This window comes from Centroberyx gerrardi, chromosome 10 (assembly GCF_048128805.1).
Source record: "Centroberyx gerrardi isolate f3 chromosome 10, fCenGer3.hap1.cur.20231027, whole genome shotgun sequence".
NCBI classification, from domain to species: domain Eukaryota; kingdom Metazoa; phylum Chordata; class Actinopteri; order Beryciformes; family Berycidae; genus Centroberyx; species Centroberyx gerrardi.
In genome coordinates, this window is record NC_136006.1 from 18,944,362 (window position 1) to 18,968,038 (window position 23,677).

General features: G+C 43.9%; 1 protein-coding gene across 1 annotated transcript in view; it reads left to right on the plus strand.

The window, feature by feature from the left end:
• uxs1 (UDP-glucuronate decarboxylase 1) overlaps positions 1-23,677 on the plus strand; it is a 56,184-nt gene that overhangs the window by 18,930 nt on the left and 13,577 nt on the right. The window contains exons 8-10 of the mRNA XM_078286240.1: positions 2,018-2,122; positions 9,060-9,119; positions 10,270-10,391. Of these exons, the coding sequence (XP_078142366.1) occupies positions 2,018-2,122; positions 9,060-9,119; positions 10,270-10,391 (287 nt within the window). The remainder of the gene's footprint in view (positions 1-2,017; positions 2,123-9,059; positions 9,120-10,269; positions 10,392-23,677) is intronic.

Below are 23,677 nucleotides of genomic sequence, written 5' to 3' on the forward strand. Positions count from 1 at the left end.
TGTGAGACCGCCTGTTATCTGACTCCGCTGTTTTCTCCTTGTGCTTAATGCGCAAATGGTTAATCATCGAACTAGTTGTTCTATGATACGCAAGTTTAACGTTACATAGCTTGCACTGCACCTTCATTTTGTCTATTTTGTCGAAATACTTCCAAACATAACTCTTATGCCTGGTCGCCATTCTGCCTGTAACGTTAGATCCTGTAACGATGCGTGCGCAGATCTATCATTTTTGCTAGGAGTCCTGTCCAAAAATTTTTAACTTTTAATATAGAACAGGGTCAATTTACGTTTATATTTATTATATACATATATGTTTTTTTTTTACAAAGCAAAAAAAAAAAAAATGCGAGTACTCTATACGTTGAACCGTTGAACGAATACTGACGTCCACATCGAGTACTCGAGTACTCATGCCCATCCCTACTGCACATCATCACAAAGATCACTTATCTGACATGTCTGCTTTTAAGTAGCATTTCACCTCAGGCCAAGGGTGAGGTACTGTATGAAATGCTGTAGAAGGCTTTGGCACGTGTTTACTCTCTGATTGAGACTGTATTAGTGCATTTTCCTACCAGCTCTGTAGAGGACACCGGATCGATACCTTTACTCTTTCACAACAGACCATTAGAAAGGGTTGCGTTCAAAAAGAAACTGGCCAAGAAGAAGCAGGCATAAATAAAGAAGGTTGCAGTAAGGATGAGAGGGTTGGAGATAGAAGTCAAGAGCAGTGAGGGAGAACTGGAGAGTGCTGAGGTAGAGAGAGTTGAGAGAGAAAATGAGAAATACAGGTAAAGAGATTTGGAAGGTGAGAGGCCCGGAAAGGTTACTGAAAGATTACAGTGAAGAGAATTGTTAAAGGATGTTTCTGGTTATTTTCATCCTTATTTTCAAAAGAGCTGTTTTAATTGCTGTTTGGGTTTGACTGTTGGACTTTTGGCCCTGTGGATGTGTGTTGGAGAGCAGCGCTCCCTGCACCTGAGAGGTACGTAAAGCTCTACAGTGAAGTGAGTGACGAAATTTTGAACACAATCGCCATGATGGCAAAAATTAGGAAAATAAGACCCAGGTTGAAAATAACCGGAATTATCCTTTAAGAGATAAAAGGGAGCCAACAATGAGCGATGAAAACGTTTTGAGTGGCGGGTCAGAAAGTCAAGTATCAAAATGATGATGAAATCAAGTGGTCTTGAAAAGGGAAGCAGTGAATGAGGAAAGGGTCAATTTAGAAAATTGGAAGAGGATGGAGACAGCTAGAGAATGGATGAGAGATAGTTGAGAGAATTCCAATGTGAAGACTTAGGGCAGTTAGACCTGTTGTGGACGAGAGGCACACATGCACGTCCCATATAATCAGGCCTCAGCCTGTATGTGCACACAGTGTGAGAGTTTGACTCTCAATTCATATGTACGCCATGTTCTCCTGTAGCCTTTTCCTGTCTCTGTTCTCACAACTTTTGATTCATTTTATTATGAAGGAACGGGTGACTCAAGACTGTGAGTTTTTCTCATTTTTTTTTAATCAGTGATGGGATGTGCCAGAAGAAACTGTCTTTGTGTGTGTGTGTGTGTGTGTGTGTGTGTGTGTGTGTGTGTGTCAGACCTGCTTGGTCAGACTATAGTCAAACAGGCTTTCCTCAGTGGACACCATTAGGGTTGGCTTTGTGCTGATAGAACAGAAACACTTATTTTGCCCAAATCATATTGTATTCCCCTTTAACTGGAATCAGCTATTCTGCCATTTCTGTCTATTCTGTATTTCTTTTTGATCTCCACTCCTCCTGTTATCCTGCGCCGGGTGACAACACAGTCATTAAAGTCAAGGTTCCCTAAAAGCTGCAGCGAGGAATGAAATAAGTAAATCATCAATGAATCAGTCATCAACTGTCAGGCTGAAAGAACGGCATGCTCTGTCCCATAGTTTGAATTATTATTTTTACATTTGATTGCATTTGGCTGCAATATACATGTATCAACAAGGCGAGCTGATTTATTTTTCTCCTGCTCTTCACAGTGGACCAGATCTATCACCTAGCGTCTCCAGCCTCTCCTCCAAACTACATGTACAACCCCATCAAAACCCTCAAGACCAACACCATAGGCACTCTGAACATGCTTGGTGAGTAAATGCACTCTGCTAGCCTCCATGTAACAATACCAGTTTGTAAAGAGCTGGTACAGTCTCTCCCTGCTCCTCCGGTCTAGGACAAATCCAGATACTGTTTATCTGCAGTATGTTAGCGATTAGTGGGAATTTAGCAGTACAGGCATGTCATTGGATAGACAAAAAGACCAACAGTAGGTCTTCCAATGCTCCTAATCTAGGGGAACATTAGAAATGGATCACAGACAGACCCATTTTCTGGTGTCAAGATTTGATTGGCTGAGAAGATATTGGCTGTAATCAGGCTCTAATTGGCTGTTGCCTCCTGGGGTCTTCACTAAATACCGAGGGAAAGGAAGGGACGTGAAAAAAAAGTTGTAAAATAACCTTTAACAAAAATGTGAAAATTGTGATCCATGATCCATAGATACACATAACGCACGCACACACACACACACACTCACACACAGACACTCACACACAATAACTCTCTCTCACCTCCTAGTCTTACTTACTCATTTATCCTTTTCACCAGTTCTTCTTTCTACTTCTCTCTTCTCTCAGCCCAAATACCGTAGTTTTATTTTTTTCCCGCTTATCCTCTATACACTTTCTCACTGGGAGGTAAGAGTGTGTGTGTGTGTGTGTGTGTGTGTGTGTGTGTGTGTGTGTGTGTGTCCTATATTCCCCATGTGCAACAGCCATTAATCAAAACTGTGGGCAAATAATTTGTCTGGTAGATTGTCATGGAACTCTGGGTGTGTTTTTGTCTCTTACAGTGTAAGTATGACATCTTAATACTCCCTATTCTAATGTAGACAGGAAAGGTGATGGAGGATTGTCTAGAGTAGAGTGTTTAGAGTAGACAACTTGTCAATATGTGTGGAGACTTCCCTGTGGGTTTAAGGCATGTTAGCATTCTCTGAGATACAATGGCCTCATCTGCAAATGGGTGCTTTCCCAGTAGAATAAAGGATAGTAGTTTGAGCCCTGATTGTTTAAAGTCCCTTGATTTTGTTTTTGACATAAACGCTCAATATATACCCTCCTGTGCCAATAACTGAGCACTTTGGGTTGAGTACATATTGTGCACTTGTGTGTGTGTGTGTTGGAGGGCGGGGGGTGTTTCAACTGCATCAGTGACTATAATAGAGTAATCACACCTTCAGCATCACTTTGAACACCTTCAACACTTCGACAATAGATACCAATTTATTTTGATTTCAGTGTCCACCTGAGACCTAACTTTTATTATTGACAGTTGTAGGGGTTGCACACTTGAGCAGATGGGAACCAAGAATCTGTTGCCTGGTTTCATTTTAGCTCGATGTGATTCGGTAGACTGTGGTCTACATCACGTGTGTTTAGATGTCATATGATTCCATGTAACATGTAATCATCCATGTTAATTGGCATATGGTTAGGTTACCAAGCAATATCTCTGCAATTACTCTGCTTTATGCTTGTACTGAGCTGCAAGGGCTGACACCTTGTTTTCTAACTTAGCAAAAATTGCTGCACTAGAATATGTCCATTTCATCAGCATTTATTTTTTAATATGTACAGTGATCAAATTAATGTACAGATGTGACTGATTGTAGGATGCAGCCTCAGCCCTTTGGTTTCTGTGAAAGATTTTTCATGTTCAACCAGTGAAACATTGTGATAGGCAGCCCATTTCCTCCTTAACCAGTATACCAGTTAAGGGGAACTGGTATACTGGTGGCCTGCAGGCTGCATCCAGCCCCCAGCATCAATTTTATGCTTCTATATCTGCAGCAATAGGCGCCAATGCATAATGTTTTTAATTGTGGCTTTGGAATCAAACTTTGAACCAGTGACAGCTCAGTGAAATGAACACAATGATCATGCAGTGGAGATCTGGGAGGTAACTTTGCCCCTGTTACATCACCTGCTCTTGCCTATGCAGTGTGTGTGGAAGGTGACTGGCTTTAGACATCATTGGGGTTTGAGTATGTAGGAAGAAAACAAGTGTGAGCGTTGGAGTGCTGCTGGCTGTGCAGTCGCTCGTGTTGGACTGCCTGCCCTGCTGCTTTTGTAGGCCAGCAGGACTGCAGCTGTGTCACAGCGCCCACAGGTGTGTGCAGTTGTTTGGCCCCGCCCTCTTGTGTGGCGGTCGCTGGCCGATGTGCTGAACTGGCACCTGCAAGGCTGCTGGCTTCCGTCGCTGTCCAGGGTGCTGAACCTCTGCCGGTGCCAAGCTCTGCAGAGCCGTGTTTTACTTTATATTTGTTCTGTAAGTTGGTAGTGGTGAGTACTTGCAATTAAGCGCTTGCACTTGGTCCGCAAAAACGGTATTGTGCACCACTAGTCATTGTTCAGAACAATAGATAATAGGTTGCATATAGATAATGTTAAATCAATGGCCAGGATAAGTGACCTGAATCTGCAAAATCATTGCAAAGTAGTGGAAATGGCCAATTTTTGCATTGTTGGCCGATAAGATTAAATCCACCGATGGCAGTGGCCGATACTCATTAACATATATTGCGTCACTAATCTGTTCCAAAGACGTTCAAGTTTGAATGGAAGGACAGCCTATCAGCGTGAGGTAACAATACTAGCTGCGGTTACATGAGACATTTTTTTTCATTCTGAATGAAATCATTCCGAAGGAAGATTGCCACGCAAGTGTTTACATGAGCGCTAAATATAACGATCGCATTAAGATCTGCGTTTACATGCTCCACAGTATGTAATCAGAATAAAAGTTTCTGACATGCGCAAAACACCGAATCCAGCACTCTAACATGGGCTTACGTTTTTAAAAGATGGACCTGCGTCGGTTATTTCTTTACTGCTGTTCTTTCTGATGAAGCAACAGTTCTATCAAAACATACGACTCCAGAAGTGTCAGAAAAAGACGTTTTGTTTTGCCCCCGCAATGATTGGGTCCATTTGTAATTTTCACCGCTGTAAACCGAAACTGGCCTGGAGAGGCGGAGTCAGGACTTGATATAAAAACGGGCTGCACCGCCCACATCAAGCCCGAGCGCCCCGGGGTTAATAACAAGCACATCCATTCGAATCCTCCCGGAAAAAAAGGGTAACGTAATTGACGTGACTTACGTTAAATGCGCGAGCATGTGCAGAAAGAGGCGAGATAAAGAAAGTGATTGGAATGAGTGTTTACATGACGAAATTTTATCCATCGACCGGATTATGAAAGGGTTATACCACCCCTCTCAAATGGAATGAAATTTCATTCGGATCGAGACAGTTTATTCTGATTGAGGCGTTTATATGAGGCATTTTTATTCTGATTGGGCTACTATTCTGATTAAAAGTCTCCATGTAAACGCAGCTAATGTTATTTGCTTATTTTAAAAAGGCATTTTTGGTTATGTGAAAGAATGTTACAATAAAAGCTGATCCTTAAATCTATATTCATTGCAAAGTATAATGAAGGGCAGAATATGGATTATTTTGGCAGGGCACAAATGGGTCAATACGAAACAAATACCGGCAGGCTATCGGTATCGGCCGATTGTGGTGTTTGAAAAATTGGCTATTGGAATCGGCCCAAAATTTCCATATCGGTGTATCCCTATTGCAAAGCCCAACTTACAATGGAAAGAGGCGATCAGTCGATTTGTATGACGAGCTAAAGCTCAGGTTGGACAAATGAAAAAAAAAAAAAGTCTATCCTGTGTTTAAATCACCTTCATATGGGGTGGTGAGGATCTTTGCATCCAATCTGGAAATCAACAAACACGCAGATAGAGAGAGATGCTGCTCTGCTGGACTTTTGTAGCTTTTAGCCACACAGATAAAAAATGTATGGCTGCAACCATAAAGGATTGTATGAAGTCAGTGTCTGTTCAATCTACATACATTTCTCAATACAGCTTGAAATGCATGCAAATCTCTTCGCCAAGCCTACACTGGACTGTACAACTAGACCATAGCATAAAAATACTAGAAGGGCACTTGGAGAGCGCAGACCGTGCTTCGTGCTATTATTGCTTGTTCGTGAGTCGGATCCGGATCCGCTCCAAAATTTAATGGGTTCTTCTTTGGCCCATGCTACACCCTTCCACGAAGTTTCATGAAAATCGAGCCAGTAGTTTTTCTGTAATCCTGCTAACAGACAAACAGACAGACAAACAAACAAACGGCACCGAAAACATAACCTCCTTGGCGGAGGTAATAAGCTTACCGTAAATCCTCTAATATTGGCCTGGGCCTTTATTTACCTCAACTGCAGAGGGTACCAGGCCTTTATTGGAAGCAGGCTTATATTAGAGACAGACCTTTATTTCTAATTCCCTCTGTTTGATAAGTATATTTGCTCATATTTTAGTACGAAGCCTCCTTGTTTTCTGATCTGCTTCTGTTGGGGTTCGTTAGGTAGCCGTTTTTTTGTCACTGCAGTGCATTACCGATAATTACGGTAATCGACGACGGCACACTCCAGAGACTTCCGCCGGCCGAGCCATCTTGTGGCACTTGTACATTACTACAAACTACAGTTACAAACAGGCACCAGGAGTTTACTGGTATCCACCGTTGTTTGCATGTAAGCTGAAGCTAACTGAAGCTAACTGAAGCTAAGAATAGAATCTATACAGTTATATCATATCGCTGTCGGAGGTTTTGGCGCGCCGAGGGCTAGTCTTCTTTCCTTTGTTTTTTTCCCCGGCCTGTATTTGTTCGTGTCGACCACGCCCCCGGCCATTATCGGAGACCCGGCTTTTAATTGACTACAGGCCACTATTAGAGGATTTACGGTATATCTTCAAATTTAGTCTTGTGAATGGGTTTTTGAAAAGGGTTTGCATAGTAACAACTTAAGCTACCTGCATATATAACCTACAGTATAATACCACATGTATCTCCTCCCCTGGCCTAGTCCTGGAAAAGAAAAGATAATCGTCATTAGAAACAAAAAAAACAATATATTTGTTTTACAACATAAAAAAATGTGTATAACACAGGATCAAGATTTTTAATTGAAACTCTGTTCCAGTATCCAAATGTCAGCATCAAGGTACAAAAGTGTAAAAAAAATTAATTTTTGATTGATTCATATTTTGATTAATACTTGTACCTAGAGCATATGTACCAAATTTCATGCAATTTGATTAAACGAGGCAAAACAATTTTTTGCCATTTGGTCAATTTTAAAATACATTGGAAGACTTTTTTCTCTACCTGTACGCATCATGCATACCAGGTTTTGTGAAGATTAGACACACGGTCAATGAGTTCTGGCCAATGTTGTGATAGGCCACGCCTGCTAGAAACGTCATTGGCTAATATCTGTGAAACCACGTAAAATATCAAACTGAATGCAATTTTTGATCAGCTCAGTCCATGGATGCTTTCTGCAAAGTTTGGTGCCAATTGGAGCAAAGATGGAGGAGATAAAAAAATATTTTACCAAAAAGTCAAGATTGCAGAAATGCAATATAGTGGACAGGAGAGGTCCCAGTGGCAAAGTTGTAGAGCACATCCAGTTGCATGTGTGTACTGAGGTGGGTGTCAATCAGACTTACAGTGTTATGTGTACTGTGTGAATTTTTTTGATTATACTGTAGATTATAAGACCCCGGACTATCAGGGTCATCTTTCTTGAGTTTCAAGCCATCAGCAATATCTGTCATGTTCCAAATGGCTGTATCATTTACCATCTCACAGGAAATTGTGAAAAGCTGGACTTGAACGTGAGCCAGGTTGAGGTCTAAAAGACAGAGGCAGCCAAAGGTAGAACTGGATGATGTTCAGCGACTTGTTATGAATGATATTGATAATGATCATTTTGACTCAGCTGATGTACTTGAGAGCAATTCCCCATTCAAAGACAACTCTGAACAAATAAGGGCAAAAGTCAATATTCTCATTACAAACAAGTGAAAACAATTACTACTGGGAAATGATTTTAAGCAAACTGTTTTCTAATTTCCTCCCAACTATTCCAATATGGTCAGACCTCCTGTTATGTGACTTCCATATACTTTCTCTTGCTTTTAAATGGTGAAAAACACACATTTGATGAATGCATAATGCTCTTAAAGTCACAACGAAATGAAAAATGATTTCTCACCTTGTTAGCTATTTTTTCATATCATAATATACATGTGTATCTTTAGTGATTGTCTCATTGTGTGCCAGTAGGCGCATATAAAAATTCCAACCAATAATACCATCATCCGCTCTTCCCATCAAATAGAACTGCCTTTCTCTCCCTAACGGATGTCCCATTTCTTTACACTTTTGATGATTCCTCAGCATTTTGTCCCGTCCTTTTTCAACAGGAAATACCTCAAATTACAGAAGCAAGATGGAAAATTATACTTTTTAACATTATTATGACATAAAACGTTAATCTGAGTTCTGCCATCACCCTCCTTTCTACAGCAGGAGAGGGAGTAGACACCTGCTCTGAACTTCTTTGCAGCTCTTTTGTCCTAGCTCCAATTAGATTGTACAGTGAGCATGTATGTAACTGACTGCAATCAGACTCTGTTTTTTTGTTTTGTTTTTTTTGCCCTTTAATTTACTTGCATGTCTTTTATTCTCTAGTGAAACCCTGTAAGGAGGGTAGGGGTAGGTGGGAGTTGTGTCTGAGATGTGTTTTATTTGTGTGTCATGTCCTGTCATATATGTTCGCTGTCATATGTTTTTTCTTTTAAAGTTGCTGTTTCTTGGAGCCATTGCTACATGAGTTTCCCTCTGGGATAAATAAAGTTTAACTTCACCTTAAACTAACTTAGTCTGCCTCCAGGCTCCATTGATTTTTGTCTGTATCTCTGCTGGTGTTGTGCTTCATTTGATCGCTGTGGGCTGTCCCTCTCCTGGGTTTCTCCACCTGCTGACTTGAACCTATTGAACCTGTCTGTCTCTTTCTCCAGGTTTCAGCCCTGGGTTTGATCTGCTCTGCTCTCTCCCAGAGGGAAACTCTGTTCTCACTGTCTTGTTTATGTCCTAGGCCTGGCCAAGCGTGTGGGTGCCAGACTTCTCCTGGCCTCTACTTCTGAGGTGTACGGAGGTAAGAAAGATTCATGCTACACTCACTACTCTCCCTCCTGTATTATTATCCCGAATGTGTTGTAAGTGTTCCTTCACACAGCCGGGGCTAACAAGGTGCTGGCTGTGCTTGCTGTGAGTTTTGATTAGAAGTATAGTAAGAAGTCACTGACTAAAAGGCTAAATGGGATCCTCTATAGAGCTAACCTGGAGTACTAATTGCCAGGCACACACACCTGCCTGTATATTGATTGTATTGCAGTTTAAAGCTTCCCTGGGCTGTGCTAGACTAGGCCTTTCGGTACTTGAGTATTGACTTTCTCATGCATGACTTTTATAGGAGAAGAGGGGCTAGAAGTGTCACACTGTGGACCCTCAAGGAAATGGTGTTTTCACATTTGTCTTGATTGGACGCTTGTTGATTGGACGCTTAGCACCACTAAGACAGGCGTCATGACAATTGAGTCATTTGAAAATCCAGGAAAAAATGAGGGCTTTGCACACATCCAAAATCTCTTCTCAGGAGCTAGGCAAAAAGACATCATGTCAGCATGTATAAAAGTGGATTGTCCGCTCACTGTATACTGCTAGAATGGGTGTATGTTACCTGATGAAGACCTCATGGCGGTTTGAAACATTGTATATGTCACCATAAATCGACAAAAACAATCAATTTTTATGTCATTTGAAAATCCAATCAAATGGTAACACTTTATTTCATCTAAACATCAGTCACACCAGAGTAAAGCTCTGTGTCAGAACTATAGAAACATTGTATGATTATATATTTGTGAATGTATTCTCTCTTACAATATCTTATCTTCCCCTTACAATTTCTTCCCCTACTTAGAATACCAAAGACAAACTTATCTACTTTTGACTGTTTTTAAAGCAGAATCTTGTGTTTGCTGTGTAATGGTTAGTCTTCAGGTATTCTGTCCACAGTGCTTCTGTAGATATAAACGCTTAATTGAAGGGATAACATTACTGGGGACACATGCTGTGAAGGTGTGTGTGGATGTGGGTGGGTGGCACAAACTCATTTGCTGCCTGTGCTGCAGCAATGAAAAATACAAACTCAAACCTCATTTGGTTCTCTGTACCGACTGACATCCTTAACTTGAATGTTGTGTCTTAATATGTTCCCAAAATTGTGTGTGTGTGTGTTTCAGACCCAGAGGTACACCCCCAAAATGAAGAGTATTGGGGCCATGTGAACCCTATTGGTCCTCGAGCCTGCTACGATGAGGGCAAACGCGTAGCTGAGACCATGTGTTACGCCTACATGAAGCAGGTACACACTTTAATAACAAGGAGGGTTTTCGGTTCTTGTTTTTTTGTCTGTTGTGGGGAACTGCAGTGGTGGTTAAATATTTTTCGAGGATTTTAGACAGTTGTGCTGTATGATGAATAACCCTGGGTAGCACACAGCCCTGTGGATTGCGCATACACTCTTTCTGTCTCACTTATCATTCTTATTGATTTCCCTTGGTTATGGGAGTGTTCCTGTATTTTGTCTAGTTTTTTCCATTTGCCCACTATCAGCTTTTACATGTGGATGAGAATCAGACGGTGAACACATCTGTCAGTGTGCCTGGTAGATCTGTAAATGTTACAGTGGTCTTTTTACATGTACACAGAGATAGTAGGGGTTAAGACTCTTACCCTTGGAAACATGCTCACCTTGAATCAGATCCACCACAACCCTTTCTTCTGTTGCCAACGACGACCCCCTTGACATCTGGCATTAATAACATGCACCCTGGGTGACTGAATCACAAACGGATAGAGCAAAAGCACATAAAAATCCAGGTGAAGACTCAAAGCAAGACAGACTGCAGCCCGGATAGTAACTTGCCAAAACTGCTTGTCAAATCTGGATTGTCAGGATACTTGTGGATGGGGAACGTGCGAATCGAGGAGTTTACTGTCAATTTTAAAGGATGTAAATATTATGAGGCCACTTCCTCATAGTATTTGCATGTCAGTCTGTGTTTTGGTGAGGGAAGGAGAGATCAGATTTAAATGTAATGCAGCTGAATAGTATGTAGAGACAGAAAGCGAATGTCACCGACGTTCAACAATCAGCCAGCGAGAAACCCATCGTAGAAGAGGCAGAGATGCCAATTTCTCCAGTGACTGTAGCCTCAATAGACCAGAATGCAATGCAACTACAAGACATGTCGCATTTTGAGTAAGAGAGACTCTCACTTTTTCTTGACTGGAAAAACTCTCGCTCCACTATTGTTATTGCTCTCTCCACCTCTCTCCACCTCTCTCCTTGGTCCTGCTCTTTCTGGTCCTCCTACCTCTGCTCCTCCTAGTACAGCAGCAGCAGCTGCACTTTGCCCCTCTCCTCTATGCTCCTGTCCTGTTTCTCCTTCACTTCCTCTGCTCTGGCCTCCACTCACATCTGAGCTTCCCTGCCTCACGCCGCTGCTAGGTGCATGTAGGGGAAACACTGCATAATGTATTGTTGCACAACAGTCCACATTTTGCAGTCGATCTATTCATCACAGTTGAGGAAATTATATTTTTCTTGCACTTGTCTTCCTCCTGCACCACATCTGTTGCCATCTTTCCCCTCACCTCTTGCTAGACTCCCACTTTATATGCCTTCCACAGTAAGCTCTCTCATGTCTGCTGTTTGCCTTGTAGAGCCACTGATCTTACCTCTGTGAATCAAAGGCTGCCTCATTTCCCAGCAGATTTTGGATTGAATGGAAGCACAAGAAACAGGGACCCGTAACCTGTGCCACTGTAGTCACTGAAACACACAGACACACACACACACACACACACACACACACACTTTAGTTTGTTGCTCAGCAATGCTCACATACTGTTTTTGGGTGACAGATGAAATGATAGACGGAAAGACAGACACACTCTCTTCCTCCGCCCTCCTATTTGCACACATTCACTCAGACATCTGGATGAATTTTTCCTTTTCTGACTGACTGACGCCAGCCTTTGATGATCTGATTTGATTGTCGCCTCTTGCCTTTCATTCAGGCGGGTGATATTTCTTTATCTCTCTCTTCTTCCACTCTCCCTCAGTTTCTAATCAATTTTTTTTGCCCATGCCCGGGAGAATTCTGGGAAAGGGCCTGCCTACGATATCCAGCTGTCAGTCATTTGGGCAGAAGGACAGGAATATCACAAATTGCATCAGTTTGCCCAGTCCTTTAATTGAAATTCATTGACATTTACAAAGTGATGAGTATAGGTTATACAGTGGGTGAAAAAGCATGTCTTTCTTCCTCCTCAGACAGAAGGCAATCACTCTAAATGATGATTGGCAGAGTTTTGTCCGCAGGCTGCCTTTATGTTAGCTCTCTGCCGGGTAGATTGCAACCAGTCCAGACAGACCTCTTCATCTATTGGTTACACAGGTAGTTTCTGTTGGTATTAATCTCGCAAGACAGTATGACATAATGCTCTGAGGTGTAATGTCATGTTTAGTTATCCAGCATCCTCCTACTCAAGTCAAGCTCTCTCTCACCTTATTGAGTGGACAGATGCACAGATGTTCTCATACACCGAACTCCACTCCCACTCATGTTCTCATTCACTCCGAAGCAATCTCTTTCTCACTTTCTCGCAATTTCTCAGCCTCTGTGATTGATGTATGCAAATTATTCAAAGAGCACACTAGGGAGCTAAAGCATAATTTTATCCCCATTTCAGCTTTAAAGGAGAGTGAGGCGTGTTGCAGTTGGCGTTCACACACACACGTTACCATTTGCATTCATCCCAAACTGTCCCAATTGTCACCCGATAATTGTCCTTCACTTTCGGTCTCTCCCCTCCAATGTTATACTGTCACATTAAGAACGCTGCAGGTGGAACATGCTATTAATGTCTACCATTTGCTCTCTCTCTCACTCACTCACTCACTCACTCACTCACTCACTCACTCACACACACACACACACACAGGCACACCCCTGACCCCAACCTCCAATTAGCAGAATCAAATCACTGGGTGTCACACATGAGTCCACCTAGACCCCCTTCTGGCCTGTCGTGCCATCTTACCATCCCCTCCCACCCAGCTGGTGCGCCCATCTCCCCTCCATGCTTCTTCTTTCACACTCTCCATTTCCTCCTCATCCATCTCCTCCACCTTCTGCAGTTTAGTTTTTCACTTGTAAAAGACGTGCAGTGCTCAATGAATCGTTTTCTGATGATTGTTTCTCTTTTATTATACTGTATTGTTTGTGTGTGTGTGTGTGTGTGTATAGGATATGGTAAGCCATTACATCTCACATTCATTTTGATTAGCGGTGCACCAGTCAGATTTTCTTGGGTCGATTGTTATTGCTTATTTTTTTACCATTGTTCTTTAACAATGTTCTAATAATGATCTGATTGCCAATTACGTTTTACTCAGATTGTCTTCCAACAATGGGGCATCATGTAAAAGTGCACAGCAAGCATAAATATTAAAATGCAAATATGGCACTGTGTTTAACAGATTGTTCTTTGGGCTGCATGACATAGTTGGCCTGCTCATGTGTAAATAAAACATAGCTTTTATCCAAACAGTAATTACATGCGAACCTGAGGAAGCAACAAGTGAAACGAGTTGTTCGCTCCTTTTACAAGCCTATTTGCAAATGCTGTTAAAAAAATAAAAATGTGATTTTATTTTCAGCAAAGTCTCACAGTGTGCGGTTGCATAATTTCTTTATATGGAATGTTTTGTATTCCTGCGATCAGCCAGCACCTGATCACAAGTGGCTGTGCACGGCCGTTCTGACTACTGTAGTAATTAGTGTGAGCTTGATGACTGAGGTGCTTACTCACCTCCTTTGCCACTGATAGTGTATTTTTCATTGCTGCAGCACAGGCAGCAAATTCATATTAGGCAGCATTCTAATATATTAAACTGTTTACATACTACGATAGCGTGATTTGAAAAACGTCACACCTACGCTACTAACATTCTGCTGACCGCCGCAAATTGGCTCATACTTACGGCACACGTTGGACTGCTGTGCTGATCCGGCTATTGAAACGCTGTTTATTTAGTTATTCATTTATTTAGATTGGGCAGTTGAAACTGATCGGCCAATCATTGAACCTGTTCAGAACGTTTATTGTCCGATCAGTGATCAGTGGCTGATCGATGGGTGCACCCCTAATCTTGATGTCATACAGTCTATGAAAACCACATCTTTGTAACATTTCTTGACCCACATGCATACAGACATACATGATGGGGGATTAAACACAAGTAATACAGACAGAAAAATCCTGAACCGGATTTGTGTCACTCTGAAAGCATCACACAGCTGTTTGAGGTATTTTGATTGCATAGTTTGTCAAACAAATTTTAACAAATACACAGTAACCTTTCTCAGGAAGCATGCAGTGATTGTGGGTGGCATAGGTTGTTCATCACAGTTTCCTAATGACTGAGAACAGGCTTGAGGATGTATTGTACTGTTGATGAGGGTGTTGCAGTTTAATTCTGAGTGATGTTTCAGCACTCCGGACAGCGAAATCAGAAGTGCGTTATGCTTCATTAGTAGTAACTCCTTTTCCCTGAAAATTAGTATTGTGATTTTAATAGGAAATAAAGTTTGCTTGTAATTGCAACAAAGAACTCCGACTCGTGATATTCGCACCACAGAGGGATCAGGAAAGGTCCTCCATCTCTCTAAAGCTGTCTAGCTGTAAGCCTGGTGTGGCCCTGATTGTATCCCTAGGCCTTCTCAATCACATCCCCTTTTGGTTATTCCCTTGACATCTTTTGTTTGCATGTACCTATACTTCCCATGGTGTGGGGGTTGTGTTTGGCCTAGAGAGCAGGATGTCTGTCTCCCATGAGTCTCCTTTGTTCCTGTTTGTCAAAAAGCATTAGTGATAATTGAGACAAGTATTACAGAAACACCCACAGACAGGACGTTTACATATAATGCACAATAATTCGGTCCTTAACTGATTAAAGCAATGCTCCGACTATTAAAAATGTAATGTAAATGACTTAATCTGATTATCTTAATTGAGTAAGGTCATGATTATAACCAGGTAATACAGCTAGATTTCTGCTAATTTTTTTTTATTTCTTGGGGCATGTAAACTTTTTGAAATTTTTTTGTAACCCTAACTGCACAAGCGGGTCGCTAAGATGCAATAACCCGAATGTTGTATTTACAAAGCAAACAACATTTGGAGTGGCAAACAATAGATCAATTATTAATTGAATCCACATAAACCGGGTTATTAGAGAAATTGCATTACTTTGAGCCATGTAAACGAAATGTTGCCTTAAGCTGATTACTCCCAGTAAGTGGAGTATTGGTGTGCAACGTAATCAGTGAGGCAGGATCAGATGAAAAGAACCGACCATTCCAGGAGGGTGTTTATGCTCACAGTCTAACACACACACACACACACACACACACACGGGCGTGTACACACCCTTACATGTGCACACCTTCCAAGAAGTCCACTTTATCATGTTGTCCTCATTGTGTCCTTGTTGTTTACCATACTGAATATTTGCTGGTTGTGCCCATTGTATTGCTGTATTGCATGTTCCATATTTCCAAGAGAGCAATTTACATAGTCATGTTTTTATTCATGGTTAGAAGACCTACAGTAGACCCCCTTTCCATTCTTCCACTTCCATTTCCATTTTCTGAAGTAGTATTGACGCGTGAGGGTGACTGCTAAGGTCATAATTTTAAAAAAAATGGGAGACTGTGGAATCAGTGTGAGCATCCATGATATTTGCTTCATTTGCTTATTCTCTGTGTGTGTGTGTGTGTGTGTGTGTGTGTGTGAATTTGGCGGTACATTATGAAAGCTTCATTTTCTGCTATAATGAAGCTAACTTCTAAGCCCTGTTGAATGTGGCTGCCCATTTCTCATGTCAGTGTGTATTATTACTTCAATACTTGACACTTTCTGTAGGGAAAGGTTTTGTTGTAAGGCAGCACATGACAGATCGCTGTTGTACTTTTCAAATAAGACACTAAGACACAGTCAGTATATTAATGTCAGAGCTTTTAGTTTAGCTTTACACCCACCAATATTCTCATCATGCCTTCTCTTTTTTTCTCAGTTTCACAGGTCTCTGTGTGGATTTATATATATGTCCCTATATATGTGGATTTATCTAGTAACTAATCATTTTGAAGTACGAAATGAAACCTAGGTACAAACAGTTTAATTGATGCATGCCTTATTTTTTATGAAATAAAGATAAGCCAATTATTTTCTGTACTAATCTAATTATGTGAAAATGATCCAACAGACATTCTCAATTGATCTTATTAGAAAATAAAGCCTCCCTTTAAGCTTTCTCAATCTTCTCCATCTTTCCATGTCCAGCTCTGTTGCCTCTCAGCTTTCAGTATTTAACTACACACTCTGTCTGTTTCACTGTCTCACTGTCTCTCCTTGTCCTTCTGTCTTCCCATGTCTCTCCATCTGTCCTTGTTCCTCCACTTCTTTTGAATAAAATAATAAAATCACAAGATGAATTGAAGAAAAGTGAATACTTGTTAATGTTTTACCAAAAGAGAGCAGCTGGCCGACTATGTTGGTACACAACAAAATAGCTGGCAGCTGGTACAATTGAAGAACTCTGTGTGTGTGCGTGTGCATGTGAGTAGAATTTGTGTGTGTGTGTGCTTTAACAGTTGGTGTGTGAACAGTAATCAAGTCCCATGGTTGATTGTATTGGTCAAGGCCCTAATTGATTTAATTAATCTCAGCCTTCCACCTTTCTCAAGTATGTGATTAGTGAAATTAAACAGGCATGTAAAACAGGCATGTGTGTCATTAAGTGCACTAAGTGATTTAGCCACCAGCTTACTCACATTTCAGCTTGTTATTAATGTTGCTTAATTTTCTCTGTCCAGTTTAGTAACTAGTAGCCACACACTATCAAAAAAAAATGAGGATGAGCAGTTTCTTCCATAGAGATAAAACAGTTTTTATCTCTATGGTTTCTTCAGCGAAATATGAGTGTTTCACTCTGAGGTGCAAGGCCACAAGATCAATTTCTAAGCCAATATCTTTTTTGATGCGCTTCTGCCATGTAACTGATTGCTTTCTTAATGATCCCTGTACCTTGCTGTAGCAAAGGCTTTAACCTGGCTGTGTCTGTTTTCTTTCTGATGTATTAGGCAACAGGTTCTGATTGGCTCTGGGTATAGATTGATAGATTGGTTCAATTGTCATTTGTCTGCTTAGAAAATGATTGCTGTTCATAAACTTGTGACATTAGAATCCTAAAATCTTAAGTGAATTTAATCTGTGAAATTAGTTGTGATGCCATATTACAATGCTAGTGGGGGAAAGTGTCTGTAGCTGTTACAAACAGTATTCGTAGCGTTCATTCATTAGTCCAATTTGGGATTTCTCAGACTTTATTCACTGCAAAACATTTAGCCGCCCCTGCCAGGCAACTCATCTCATCTCAGAGGAAATAATGAAATGTGTATGAAAGCAATTCACTAATGCTATATGACTATTTTGTAGCATTAATAGCAATTATAACAGTTCATTTGGCAATCCTATATTAAGAAACACTCCTACATGGACTACCTTTGAGAAAGTCCTAGATAGAATGTCGACAAATATAAATTGGGTTCAATTCACCTCACTTGAGTTCAGTTATCTTGTGACTTGATGACACAGGGCTTAAAGACCTCCGGCCAGGTGCCGGATTTCCAGCATATGGACGTTTTAGATTCACAAACTATTTTCGATAAAAAAAATTAAAAAAAACTCATTCCACGTGGATTTTTGTTTTTGATGCGTTTTATCCAATCATATTCAGCGAAGCAAAGCAATATTTTACATTTACCAGTGGAATGCGAGCAAGTTTTTTTTTTATCCAATGAACAGCAAGCTACTTTCTATCACAATGTAGCACCGATTCTGTAGTGTAGCACAGCTGAAATATGGAAACGAAGTTTATGAAAGCTGGTGAAGATACACGCGTCACTGAGAGAGGAGTAAAAAACAAACAGCGATAGGTATGAATTGAATAAGCGGGTGCAGACGGGAAACCGTTTGACACTTGGTGCGACAAATTAAGGGAACCGGTTGTTTGTTCTGCACTGTGTGCTCAACCAGCAGAAAGAAAGTGCTCTTTCCACATGAGGTAAATCCCAGACACAACGCCGCTATGCGCGCACTCCGATATCTGACCACATTGCCGGGAGCGACAGTTACAGCTGCCGCTCCAGCAGCAATGACAGACCTGAACGTGATCTGTCTTTCACAATTTACAATCGTCATTCAGCATAAAAATGTGGCATTGCTTTGGCTGTTAGGCTCTACAGAGCTCCCCAGGGGTCACCTGGTAAGAAAAAAATAATTGGTGTGGAAATCCATACGGGCACCGATTGGTAAACCGCGCACGGAATAGTAAACCGTGCCCTCGAATTAGTAATCAGTGTGCACGGAGTCCTAAACAATGCCCGCGGATTAGTAGACCGTGCACACGGATTTGTAATATGTTGATAACGTCAAACAGGGACACCACAGCGGCCCACAGAGTTGCATATAAAATTTAACTAACATGCTTTTTCTACAAGCATGTTTTATAGGGAGTAAATGGGTTTCATATTGTCACCAAAACACACATTGGATCATAAATTAGACCTACTGATGTGATCAATCAATGGTTATGGTTCCCTTTCGGTCGGTACACTCGGTACAACACATTAGTATGGGGATTGCATCCTCGCGAGACCAACCTGAAGAACCTTTCTCAAAACGCCTGTCAAGGCCAATGAGACTGAAGCAGGCAAGGGGAGTCCCGCCTTCCCCTGGGGCTACAAAAGACCCTGCACAGTCTCTGCTCCTCAATCTTTTTGCACTTCACCTTGCATAACCTGACTCTCGTAGGACCCTTGCTAGCGATTTAACTGTCTGCTTGGAGGTGAGCTAGCTCCCTGCCCAAGGCGTCACTACCAAGGCTCTCTACACAGCGCTTGTTTAGCTCGCTAACTAGCTGCTTTACTGCCTTTAGCCCAGCTAACGTGCACCTGTTTAGCCTCGCTAACAGAACCACCTTTTCCATACCTGTTTAGCAAGCTAACAATTTGTTTAGCAAGCTAACTCGCCAGTGGAATGGCACCTGAAAATAGAAAGAAAAGCTCTTCCAGCGGGTCTAGCAAAGCTAGCAAAGCTGTGAAGGCGAAAAGTCGTGCGTGCCCCAGTGCTTGTGGGTTTTCTCTCTCCGAGATGGATACCCATGACGCCTGCCCGGTGTGTCTCGGCATGTTGCATGCTAAAGCGGCACTTGCTAATCCGGAGACCTGTGCGCACTGTCGCCGACTCCGGAGGACGACACTGGAAAGATGTGTGGCGTTCCTGTCGAGGGTGCTGGGAAGCTCAGCTGTGCACAGAGATCCTCTGCTGTCTGAAGCCGTCGAGTCCTCCGCGGAGCTCAAACCCGAAGGCGGGGACTTCGATGAGGGAGTAGGACAGTCATGGGGCGATCACATGGATGATATCCTGCCAGATACTAACGTTACTAAGTACGTGGGTATGGAGGAGGACCCAGCCGACTTCACCCTCTCCATTGACAATGTACAGCTCGGCATGCTGTCTGAGGACGAGCTTTCCCTCGCCGCTTCGGGCGGCCTCTCGGACGAAGTCGGAGGTGGAGGAGACAAAGAGGAGCCTTCCCAGGTCCTCGGTGCTGGAGATCTTCCGACCCAGACCGACGGCACCACCCCGGCCATGATCGACTTGTACCACCGCGCGGCCGAGCACCTTGAAGTGCCATGGCCAGCTCCACCTCCTCACCAACAGCAAACTCGGCTCGCAGGAAATTATTTTCTCCCGCAGCAGCTCGCAGCGGTGAGACACAAATTACCTGTTTTCCCCGACTTTGTGTACGAGCTCACACGGTCCTGGGCATCCCCTAAGGCTCCTCTGTCATTGCTGTTTACCCAGTTCTTGGGCTTGGAGGATATGGAGGCTGCGGGGCTAGCTAACATTCCTCCGATGGACGAGACGCTGGCTGTCCACTTGGCACCGAAGCCTAACACAGCGAGCAAACCCACTCTCCCCAGTAAGCAGTGCAGATTCTCAGCTCGAGAAAACATACCGTGCACAGGGGCTGACCACTCGCGTGCTTAACACGGCCTCAATGTTGCAGGCTTATCAAGCGGAGAAGCTGCGGGATCTCCACAAGGCCCTGGCAAAGGAGGAGAATCCCGCCAAGCTACTGGATGAAGCATGCAGGACGGTTGATTTTATCTCCCGGCTCTCCAGCACAGCGGCCGTCGCTCTGGGGAAAGGCATGGCTGAGACGGTGGTCGCCCAGCGTCACCTGTGGTTGACACTCATGGAGCTGCCAGAAACTCCACCAGTTTCTCCGCCAAACTGTTGAGCCTGCTGGCTTATTCGGACAGGCTTTGGAGAAAATCCAGACCTGCTGCGATCAGAGGAAGAAGCAGGAGGAAGCGCTGCGTATGAGTATGCCCAGGTGTTGTTATGCACAGCCGAAGCCTCCCAACAGCCAGGGACGCGCCCGTCCACACTCCGTGCACACTCCAACTCCCTCCCCCGGCGTACAGCCCAGAAGAGACCCTCCCCGGAGGACTACTCTCACCGGCCAGCGGCACCCACACCTGAGCCGCAGCCCCAATCCCAGCCGAAACAGTCCACATGGGGTAAACAGTGTTTTGTCCCACGACAAGCGGCAGCCTCTAACTCATCCTCCACAGTGAGAGGGAGGAAGCAGTCTTCCGCCTAGCTCTCCCGGGGGGAGCAGGGGGGGAGGTCAAGCCGGGGGCGCTCGCGGTCTCCCCTTATACTACGGGCTCTCGACCCACAGGGCTAAACCGAGAGATCCCTCATTTTCAGTTTGCACCGGTGTTAAAGAAACATTGGTTAAGCAAACAGTTGCACTCAAGCACAGCCCCCACACTCACTCCCCCTTCACCATGTCAGAAAGTTCACAATGTTCAGAAAACCTGTGTGTCAATAAAGGGCCTTTCCTGCCCCACGATATATCCTCAGATAGCGGAAATAAACGAGGAAATAGCCCCTCGTCCGCTCCCAAACTTAGCCTCTCAGACCTGTCCCGGTCATTGCCCCAGCCCACCAGCAGAGGGCACTGCGGTACCACGAATGCTCGGCAGACTAGCCGAGAGAGAAACCTCTTGGCAGGCATGCGGAGCGTCACAGTGGATCATGGGGAATGTAGTTCAGGGCTACAGGCTCCAATTCAGGAAGCGTCCCCCACTATTCAGAGGCATTGTAATGTCAAAAGTGCATCCATCCTGCGCCCCAGTATTAAGAGAGGAAATCCACTCTCTGTTGGAGAAACAGGCTATAAGCAGGGTCCCCATGAACGAAGCTCAGGGCGGATTTTACACCCGTTACTTTGTGGTACCGAAAAAGGACAGAGGCCTCCGTCCTATTTTGGACCTGAGGGTACTAAACAAATACCTGAGAAAGTTCAAGTTCAAAATCCTGACATTACGCCAGGTAATGCAGTCGGTTCGACCGGGGGATTGGTTCACTATGGTGGACCTAAAGGATGCCTATTTTCACGTGCCAATATTACCGAGACACAGACAGTTTCTGCGCTTGCCTACGACGGCACAGCGTATGAATACCAAGTTCTGCCATTCGGCTTATCCCTCGCTCCTCTCGAGGCAGCGCTGGCACCGATCAGAGGCCAGGGGATTCAAACCCTCGACTACCTGGACAATTTACTGATTCTGTCGGATTCGGAGTATCAGGCCGAGACCCACACGTCCCAGCTGGTAACTCACCTACAGTCTCTGGGATTTGTCATAAACCGGAAAAAGAGCTGTCTTACTCCCAGTCAGAAAATGTGTTTTCTCTGTCTGGATTTGGATTCTATAGACAACCGAGCCCGGTTATCATCCCCGAGAGTGACTGCTTTCAACCGATGTCTGTCTCTGTTCCAGCTGCATCACACTGTGCGTCTCCATTAGTGCCAGCGTCTGCTGGGATTGATGGCCTCTATGATTCCAGCGGTGCCTCTGGGCTTGCTGATGATGAGAAAATTCCAGCGCTGGGTGCAGGCCAGACAGGTATTTTCCTCTCGTCGGAGAGAGGAGAGGATGCGGATCACACCATTGTGTCTGAAGGCTCTGCTTCCATGGAGAGATCCAGCACGTTTGAGCGAGGGAGCCCCTCTGGGCCGGGTTCTCTCACGCGTCCTGGTCACCACGGATGCATCCAAATGGGGCTGGGGAGGCCTCTGCAGGAACGCGCATGTGAATGGGACCTGGACAAACGAGGAGAGGTCATGGCATATCAATCTGCTGGAGCTCTATGCTGTGTATCTGTCACTAAGATGATTTTACAGTATGGGTCTGCTGTCGGGACAGCATGTTCTAGTACGCAGCGACAATACGTGCGTAATTGTGCACATAAACAAACAGGGAGGGACGCGCTCTCTTCCCCTCCTCTCTCTGTCTCACAGCCTACTGTCATGGAGCAGCATTCACCTGCTGTATCTCAGAGCGACGCACATCCCGGGAATACTGAACAGCGGGGCAGACCTTCTCTCCAGGGGGTTTCCACTGGCGAGAGAATGGAGACTGCACCCCGAGGTAGTGGAACAGATATGGGGTCGGTTTGGCAGAGCCACCGTCGATCTGTTCGCCTCGAGAGAAAACGCGCACTGTCCTATGTTCTTCTCGCTACAGGACGGGAGCGCGCCCCTTGGGTTAGATGCGCTGGCTCATCAGTGGCCTCAGACACTCCTGTACGCCTTTCCTCCGGTGGCGCTGATCCAGACCACACCGGAGCGTGTGCGCATAGGGAGATTAACTATGATTCTGATCGCCCCACGTTGGCCCAAGAAAGCATGGTTCATGGAGATCATTTATCTTCTGAACGGCGCCTCCCCGTGCGCAGAGACCTGCTGTCGCAGGCCCAGGGCCAGATTTGGCACCCGCTCCCCGAAATTTGCGATCTGTGGGCCTGGCCCCTGAAAGGGAGAAACTGACAGCGACGGGGTTGCCTGCTAACGTCATTGACACGATACAGAGTGCCAGAGCAGTGTCCACACAGGGGTTATATACGCTCAAGTGGCGTTTATTCGATGCTTGGTGTCACGAAAGGAATAATATTCCGTTCCAAAGCTCTGTGGTGGATATTTTGACATTTCTCCAAGAATTATTGAAAAGAGGCCTTTCCTTTTCCACTATTAAGATCTATCTCTCGGCTATTTCTGCCTGCCATGTGGGATTTGACGGAAAATCCCCCGGCTCCCATCCTCTGGTGATGCGTTTTATGAAGGGCGTACGGCATAAGAGGCCAATGCGCAAAACCATGATTCCCCAGTGGGACCTTGCTCTGGTTCTAGATGCACTGTGCGATGCGCCTTTTGAGCCATTACAGTCTGTGGGCATTGATGTGCTTTCATATAAGACAGCATTCTTATTGGCACTGTGATCAGCGAAACGCGTGGGAGACATCCATGCGCTCTCTGTTCATCCTTCATGTTTACAGTTTGCGCTGGACAGCTCTATGGTGATACTGCGTCCTAATCCTGCGTACATCCCTAAAGTGCCTGCCTTGTCATACAGGGCATTATCTTTTGAGCTCACG